The 9,475-nt window shown below is 44.0% G+C and overlaps 1 protein-coding gene across 1 annotated transcript in view; it reads right to left on the reverse strand.

The window, feature by feature from the left end:
- Window positions 1-903: 903 nt before the first annotated feature.
- The window catches only part of Sdhc (succinate dehydrogenase complex subunit C), a 13,442-nt gene continuing 4,870 nt past the window's right edge, over window positions 904-9,475 (reverse strand). The window contains exons 3-4 of the mRNA XM_013346942.2: window positions 6,525-6,688; window positions 904-1,642 (exon numbers count right to left, since the gene is read on the reverse strand). Coding sequence (XP_013202396.1) covers window positions 1,538-1,642; window positions 6,525-6,688 — 269 coding nt within the window. The 3' untranslated portion in view covers window positions 904-1,537. The remainder of the gene's footprint in view (window positions 1,643-6,524; window positions 6,689-9,475) is intronic.

Below are 9,475 nucleotides of genomic sequence, written 5' to 3' on the forward strand. Positions count from 1 at the left end.
GCCACCATCGCCCGGCAGTAGTATTTTTCTTGATGCCGGAGAACCACAGACTTTTGCATACTACCATGGAGCCAAGTACCTAGTCCCAAGATGAATCTCTTAGTCCGGAGCTGGAAAAACTATTAAATAAACTAGCTCTCCTAGCTAGTGACTAGTTCAGTGGTACAGTGCTTGCTGGCATGTACAAGGAACTGGCCTCCCCTAGCACCACAGACAAAGCACTCCTGCTAAGGATTCAGGGTCCCAGTAGGGATAAAACAGCAAGCTCACCCATTATATATATTTTTCTAGGATTCTGACACACCTCACACCCCTGCTCGGCTTTAAAAATTCTCTACTAGTTTCCCCACCCCCTCGCTGCCCAAATCTGTCTCTGCAGGTCATTAACCCTTAGCTATCACCTCCACTGGTACCAGGTGTCCTTAAATGAAGTATCTGCTGAACTGTACCAGGAAGTATATAACTAGCTATCCACAGTTTGAGATGTGACCCTCTCAACAGAGCCAGACAGTGGTGGTGCACACCTTTAATCTCAGCACTCAGGAGGCAGAGGTACGTGGATCTCTGTGAGCTCAAGGCCAGCAAGGTCTACAGAGCAAATTCCAGGACAGTCAGAGCTACACAAAGAAACCCGGATTCAAATCACCCAGCCCTCCCCCCAAAAGCAAGTTCTCAACATGCTTACCCCTCTTTGCTCTTTCCTAAGGCTTCCCTGTAGTACCCAAGTCTCTTCACTACTTGTATGTGATGATGTCATATTTTTCCCAGTGGTCAGTTGTAGGATAATTATTTCCCCCTGGGAAAGGTCAGGCTGGAGGGTGTAAATGTCCAAGACCCAAAGGAAGGGGCAGAAATGAGACAGATCCTTTCTACTGACCCTCACTAGATTTCAAAGAGTCAACATGAGAAATGAGTAGTACTTTAATCGTTTCCAAAGAAGATGGGACAAGAATTTAGATCAGAAAACATGACATTAAAGGTATGTTTCACTAGAAGTGAAAAACAGAAAGAATAGAAAATACAATTTTTGGATCGTCCTCATCCATCAAAAGCTGTGCATCTTTTCTCCAAGCACGAGCATCCAAGATCCAGCTCGCTCTGTACCTCCTTCTAGCTGGGCAGAGCAATCCCCTCCACCTCCACCTCCCTTCTCAGTCCCGCTGTGTGGGTGCTAAAGGCCCCGAGCTGACCAATGAACAGAATTGTCCTTTAAGCCAGCAGCCTACAGACAGTGGCACCCAGGGCAGCCACAGAACTGGCATTGTTTCTACTGTCTCAGCAAGAAGGAGCTGAAAGCAGACCCTCAGCACAAATCAGAGTCAAATGTGGAGAGGGAGGAAGGCCTTGCTCCTGGCCCAGGGAAGACGGCATTTCCTATTGCTACAGTTCTTCAAGCATCTGCTGAGCTCCATGGGATTTGAAGCACGTGGCATCTAACAAATCAGGGGAACTTTGGTGGCTGGCGATAAGAGTGATAATAAACAGGAATATAAATCAGTGTAATAATGATTAGGACAATGCTGGGAATTTCAGCTCTTCACATGGCTGCCAGTCCTATAGAGGACAGCGTACTAAGAACCAAGACAGCCACTCCAGACTGCTGGACCTGGGGGATCGCCAGGCCTTTTCCTAAGTCCCACACCTGCAGAAAAAAAAGAGAGGAAAGTTTTATTTTTAGTAATTAGAACCCCAGTCACTCTTACAATTCCTTCCTCAGAAATTTTCTACCTGCTGAGTGGACAGCTCCCTTCTGAGGGACTCCAGAGGAGAGCACTACAGAGTACTACAGAGTACTACAGAGTACTACAGAGTACTACAGAGTACTACATCCTGTGCCCCAGCTTCACTCTCTGCAAAGTCACAACACAGCACCTACCCTACCTCGCCATGACTGAAATAAACCTCTCATGTGGGGCTGCTAAGGCAAGTGTTCTCCAGAAGGCCAGAGGCCCTGTAAACAAAAGATTCCAGACTGCAGATACAAACCCACCCAGCGTGACAACATATCTAGATCCATGTTTCCTGAACGAGAGTCCTTCAAAACACAGCTTCGTTTTCTGAGATAAAAATCTTGTATAATCCAGATTAGCCTAGAAGTCCTGTAGCTCAGCTTGCGTAAAACTCAAGATCCAACAAGATCTCCTGAGTACATTGGGAGTATGGGACCTTGGGAGAGGGCTGAAGGGGGGAGAGGCAGGGAGGCACGTCAATGTAGAGCTCAATAAAATCAATATAAAAAATTCAAGATCCTTCTGCTTAAATTTCCTAAGTGCTGGAATTATAGGTATTCACCATGTCTAGCTCAAACATATTTCTGTACAGTGTAGGGCATTATGTGGAATTCACTCTGTATACCAGGCTGGCTTTGAACTCAGAGATCTGGCTGCCTGTACCTGCTAGGATTTAAAGGCACATGACACCATTGCTCTGTCTGTCTGTCTGTCTGTCTGTCTGTCTCCATATATATATATACATATACATATATATATATGTATACATATATATATATGTATATGTATATATATATATATTTGGACATGATCTCCTATAGATTCCTGGTTGACTTGGAACTCTCTACATAAACCAACTGGCTTCAAGCTTATAGGAATCTGCCTGTCTGAGCATGGGATTAAAGGCATGTGCCACACCCCTCAGGAGAATCTAAATTCTTAATCAATTTCTTTCTTTTTCGTCCATGCTCTCCCATCCAGGTCTTCTCTATTGACATAAGATACGCTCAAATTCCTAGGCTGGAGAGATCCTCCAACCTCAGGCTCCTAAAGAGCTGGGACCACAGGCACTTACAGCAACACCTGGCTCTCGAACTTAAGTGGGGCCATAGTAGAAATGTATATATAATATGAACATTTAAATTCCTTCTTCTTCTCAGTCTTCATCTTGTTTTGTTGGTATCAATCCACTAAGTGGTTGTCTCCCACTGGGTCAAAGGTCACATTTTATAAACCTAAGAATGGAGGGCTGTAGCTTAGTGGTAAGGCACTTGCCTTTTATGCACTAGCTTGACTTACCAGTTACCAGTTTCCAGCACCAAAACCAAAACAAATGAAACCAGACTCTCAACTCTCTCACTCTCTAGGGTATGAACACTCTAGGGCAGTGGTTTGGAACCTGTGGTAGAGACCCTTCTGGGGGTCAAATAACCTTTTCACAGGGGCCGAATATCAAGTATCCTGCTTATCAGATATAATTATAACTACATATATATTATATAACATAATAACTCATAACAGTAGCAAAATCACAGTTATGAAGTAGCAAGAAGATAATTGTATGGTTGGGGTCACAGCATGAGGAACTGTCAGGAGCCCTATCCTCCTAAAATCATTACAGGAACCATCACCTTGGGGAGTCTGCAGATCTTTCAGGAGCCGTTTCCTCCTAGGATTATTGCAGGAACCATCACACTGGGGAGTTTGCAGAGAACCCCATACCCCTAACTGTGTTAGGAATCGTTGTACTGACAGAGCCTACCCCACACCCAAATTGGCTGTTAATGGAGAGCTATCTGTTAGAGGAACCCGCCCCACATTCCAAACTATCTAGAGAACTAGGTGTGTCAACTCGTGACTTCCTGGCCTAAGTGACCTGACCGAAGGTAACCTCCTGGACCATGTGACCAATGTGAACCACGTGGCATCCCAAGCCAAACTCCTTACCCTATATAAGCTGTACCCCATCTCTAATAAACTGAGGCTTTGACAAGAACCCCGCTTAGCCTCCTTCTTTTCTCCTAGCCCATTTATCTTCCAGATAGTGCCTCTCCGGGACCCTGGAATAACTGACTGCAGGGTGGGTTACAACCCCTAGACTGAGTAACCCACCCCAAAGCGGTTCACAAGGAACTGTATTAAGGAGTCACAGCATTAGGAAGGTTGGAAACCACTGCTCTAGGGCAAAAAGTAGTGTTCAGGTTTCACTCTGAGCACACGAAGCAGCCTCACCACATGCTAACACATGAACCTCTACAGGCTGACCATAAAACTGACTGACTCAGGAGTCACTGCCAATGCCTGGCCAGCTTCTAGGTAGATGACATGAAGCATTGAGCAGGCTCCACAAGGAGCTGCTTTGCTCATGGAGTTCAGTGCTTCACAAGACACCGAGTCCTGGGTAGTGGTGGTAGGAGAAACCTCCAGAAGGTCAAAGGCCCTCAGCTCCTCCTTTATAACCACACCATTTCCCCGTCCTGGAAGACCTTCCAGTCAGACACAATTTCATGGCAAGCAGTTAAAACCTGACCTGTACCCGGAGCTAGTGCTTGTTAGAAGAAAAACATAAAAGCAGATTTAGGGCTTAAAGCCTTTAGCTGCCTCACTTATCTCAACAAAGAAATTACCATAATGGGTAGGAACCAAGGCAAAAAGCCTGAGTCCTGGGATTGCCAGGTGACCCCTAAGTCCAGCTCCACATTAAGACAAAAACAGACAGAAATAAGCCCCCATCTGGGCCAAGATGTGAAGCCTTCAGCTGATTTTTTTTTTTTTTTTTTTTTTTTTTTTTTTTTTTTGATTTTCGAGACAGGGTTTCTCTGTGGCTTTGGAGCCTGTCCTGGAACTAGCTCTTGTAGACCAGGCTGGTCTCGAACTAGCTGATTTTCTTTATGGAGCTTTGTTCTGGGGAGTCGAAAGCCATTAGTGAAACTGCCTTTATCTCCACTGTCTCTCTCAGGACTAGAAGTCACTTCGAATCAAACTGAACACCGCTCCAGGGAGTACTTGATAAATATGCTTAATTTAATAGATCATTTAGTCTCACACTCTTTTTTTCATTCAACTGTCTATGGACCAGACTGAAATCCAGAAAATGTTTGTCTCTGAGGTTGCTCTCATGTGGAGGTTATAAAAGGTCAAACTAAGGCAAAAGCATCCCAACTGATATTTTGTTTGGGTTCAAAAATAATGGAAGATTGGAAAAATACACTTTAACTCTTCTTGGAGAAGAATACAAGAGTAAGGATCACAAAATACAAACTCTTAAAATGCTCAAACTTGCCAGGCAGGAAGATAATGAATTCAAGGTCCACCTGGTTACAGGGTGAGGACCAGGGCAGCCTGGGCAATTCAGTAAAGTTCTGTCTAAAAATAGAACAGGAATTTGGGTATGTTCAAAGCCAGCCTGGTACACAGCAAATTTGCAGCTAACCTAGGTTTTATGAGACCCTGTCTCAAAAAGCCAAAAATAAATAAAGCAGACATGATGGCACCCACTCATCATCCCCGCAGTTGGCAATCTGGAGCTAGAGCTGGGTAAATAAGAATTTCAAGGCCATTCTTGGCTAAATAAGTTTGAGGTCAATTTTAACTACATGAGACCTTTTAAAAAAAAAAAAAACTGAGTGTCTGGGGAGACAGTTCAGTGTTATGAGCACTGCCTGCTCCTCCAAAGAAACCAGGGTTGGTTCCCAGCACCCACAAGGTGACTCAAAGCCATACCATCTCTGGTTTCCATGAGCACCAAGCATGCACATGGTTGGTGCACAGACATACATGCAGGCAACACAGCAAATAAAGTAAAAATAAAATTTAAACTAGTAAAAAGTTTTTTAAAAGGATGGAAGATGTAGCTATGTGGTAGAGTCTAGCATGCACAAGATCCTGGGTTCAATTTCCAGCAGCACACTAAGAAACCATGACAACAAGAAGCACAAAAACCACCCTAGAATTCTTGACACCTGATTTGTGTTTGCTCTCATTCCTTCCAGCTACTCAATACAATCTAAAGAGAATATACCTGAGTCTGCCCAGACTTGTCACTCTGGGTGAAAAGGAATGCTACACTGAAAGCAGTAACTGCTTATATCTAGCTCTCAATTAAATTCCCAGTGTCAAGACAGTGCTGACAATTAACAGGGACCAGTTCATATTTATCTAATAGACAGGTCTTCTTTGTCAGATCTGCTTTCAGGGGTCTTTTAATAATTATATGCCTCTTAAAACTTCACAATGATTCCTTTCAGTACTGGCCTAACCCACACTTAAAAAGGAATGCGTGGGGTGGGGGACACGACCTTGAGTAAAGACCCAGTACAACTAGCCTCAAGAATGGTACTAGAGGCCTGGCAAGATAGCTCAGGAAAAGGCACTTGCTGTCAAGCCTGACAACCTGAGTTCAAGCCCCTGGATCACTGTATTAATAGTAAATAAATAACAAAATGAAAGCAGATAGACAGACAAGGTTGGGCCATGTGTGGTGCTCATGCTTATAATCCCAGCACTTGGATGCAGAGTCAGGAGGATAATCACAAAATTCAAGGCTATTCTGGTCTAGACAGCATATTCCAGGCCAGCCAGAGTTACACAGTGAGAGCGCCTGTCTCAACAAGCAAATGAAGGACAGCTCTAAGGGTAAAGGTACAGCATGTGCAAGGCCCTGGGTTCGATGACCCAGCATCAGAAAAGTGGTGGGAAGAAGGGAAAACACTAAACTTAGAAATAAGGGAGAGGACCCTCTTAGCCTTCCCACTCCCTTTACCGAGGAAACATACAAATCCACAACTAACTTACCAAGTGTCGGATCCCATTCCACGAGTGGTACATGAGAGGGAAGACAAGCGCGAACTTCGCTGTGTGGATGAGTGCTGGACCCAAAGACAGGGACTTCACAAACATCAAATAAGACTCAAAGCTCCCAGGAAGCAGCAGCGCCGACAGGCCAAAAAGAGAAACCCCTAGAGAAAAGAAAGCCTTCAGGTAGTGTAATGGATTAAGCTGGGTTCTGTGACACTTCTTGACACCTGATACAGAGAAAAGTTACGTCAGGGATGTATTTTAGTTGCCAAAATGTTTGACTAACATATACAAGCCCTGGATTTGAAACTAGCACCAATAAAATCCATGTATGGGGGACTGGAGACATGGCTCAGCAGTTACAAGTGAATCCTGATCTTGCAGAGAACCCGAGTTTGGTTCCCCAAAACCACAATGAGTAGCTTACACCACCTGAAACTCTAGCTCCAGGGGGATTAAACACCTCCAGCCTTCAAGGGCGCCTGTACTCACGTGTACATATCCCCCTACAAATAAATACACACACACACACATAATTAAAAAAAACAATAAAACTGTATTTTATAAGACATGTAGGCTGGAGAGATGGCTCCACTTCCAGAGGACCTGGCTGGGTTCATTTTCCAGCACCTGCATGGTTGTTAACACCACCTCTAACTCCAGTTCCAGAGGAGCCAACGCCTTCTGGACAATTCAGGCAGCAGGTGTGCACACAGTGCACAGACATGCATACAGGAAAAACACTTAGAAACAAAAATGAAAAAAATTAACCAAACAAAGCTGGGCGGTGGTAGTGCATGCCTTCACTTGGGAAGCAGAGGCCAGGCAGATCTCTGGGAGTTCAAGATCATACTGGTTTACAGACAGCTAGGGCTGTTACACAGAGAAACCCTGTCTCAAAAAACAAAAACAAAACAAAAGGAAACAAAAAGCTTAACCAAACAAAACATATATGGTAAAACATGCCTATAATCCCAGGATTTGGGAGATAGAGGAGGATTAGAAGTTCAGAATTGTTGGGAGTAGTGGTGCCGGCCTTGGATCCCAGCACTCAGGAAGCAAGGCCAGAATTTCTGTGAGTTCAAGACCAATCTGGTCTACACAGTGTATTCCAGGACAGCCAGACCCTATCATTAAAAAATAAGTAAATAAATAAAAATTTAAAAAAATTTCAGGTTTATCCTGGGCTACATATAAAGTTGGAGGTTAGTCTAGGTTACAAGAAACCTGTAAAAAACAAAAACAAAAAACCTCAAAAAACAATAGTGGTGGGGCTGGAGAGATGGCTCAGTGGTTAAGAGCACCGGCTGCTCTTCCAGAGGTCCTGAGTTCAATTCCCAGCAACCATATGGTGGATCACAACCATCTGTAATGAGATCTGGCGCCCTCTTCTGGCATGTGGGCATACATGCAGGCAGAATGTTGTATACATAATAAATAAATCTTTTAAAAAAAAAAAAAACAATAGTGGTAAGACAGGGCTGGAGAGATGGTTCAGTGGTTAAGAGTATACTGCTCTTCCAGGAGACCCAAGATAAATTCCCAGCACTTACAGTGGATGGCTCATAACTGCCTGAATCCTGGTTTCAAGGGATCCTGCTTCCACATATATGCGGCACACACACACACACGCACATACACACGCGCACACACACACACACACACACACACACACACACAAATAAATCTTAAAAAGAAATAGAAAAATTTAAACTCATGTTCAGATTTTATCTCATGTTATAGTGAGAGGGTCCAATTTGGCTCAGGAGTGAAGTGTTAGCCTACCATGGATGTGGTTTGGGGCCCAACCTCCAGAAGAGGAGGGAGGTTTGTGGTGGAGGGCAGGCTACAGGGATTCTGAAGGTAAAATGAAATTGCAGTATGATGAGTTACTCCCCCTTTTAACATCCCTCACAACTAAAAAAACCAAACCTCACTGACTGCTGTGAAGTCACCTTACTGCTGGATCAGTCAGCCAGCCTACCTGAGTCCCAGGGTAGTCAGTCCCATGTGAAAATTCCCAAAGACATTAAGTCTGAGGTTTCCTGTATCTTCCTCTGGTGTCCAATAGATCAGGTAAGGGAACAGCCCCTCTAGACCCCTCCTAGAACCTGGGTGCCAGAATAGAGACTCTTCAAAGAGCACACAGTACAGAGCAGCTAAGGTTGCCCGATGCATCACCAGGAAATGCCAGCCCTGCAGGCTCTACTGTCTGTAAAGTGCTATGTGGGGCTATGTGATTGGCACTAAGTGCTCTGCCCCTTCTAGAAGCTGCCAAAAACTCTTTCAGACACTTCTTTGAAAGCCCTGCAATAAAAATGAAAACACCTAAAGAATCCCAGGAAAGCTCTCCAAGTGACCATGAAAACTTGGATTGGTAGAACCTTGTTATCTTTATCTACAACGTTGTTACACTAATAAAATATGTTCTGGCCATCTGCTTCCCCGGAATCTCTCGGACTCAGGAGTATGCAAACGTTAACTTAGAGTGAAGCTCTATTCAGCACGTCCTCTGCTGGTGACAGTCCTTGTGCATGTCCAATGCCCAAGATTACTATGCCAATTATTAATACAAACAATAATCACAACAGCCTATATTCAGAATTATATGTAGCTAATTAAATTTACAGTCATTAGTAGGCATTACAAATAAAAAGAATAATGATCCAGGGAATCTCAAAGGAAACAGGAACTCTTTTTTTTTTTTTGGTTGTTGTTGCTTGAGATAGGATCTCACTAAGTAGAACGGACTGGCCTCAAACTCAAGGAGAGTGGTCTGTCTCTGCCTCCTGAGTGTTGGGGTCAAAAGCATGCACCACCATGATCAGCTGGGAATTCTTGGAACATATTCTACAGGAATAAAGCCTACTATGTCTTGGTTTTTGTTTGTTTGTTTGTTTTGTTTTCTGAGGCAGGGTTTCTCTGTAGCTTTGGAGCCTGTCCTGGAA

The sequence above is a fragment of the Microtus ochrogaster genome, chromosome 6 (assembly GCF_000317375.1).
Source record: "Microtus ochrogaster isolate Prairie Vole_2 chromosome 6, MicOch1.0, whole genome shotgun sequence".
Lineage (NCBI taxonomy): Eukaryota > Metazoa > Chordata > Mammalia > Rodentia > Cricetidae > Microtus > Microtus ochrogaster.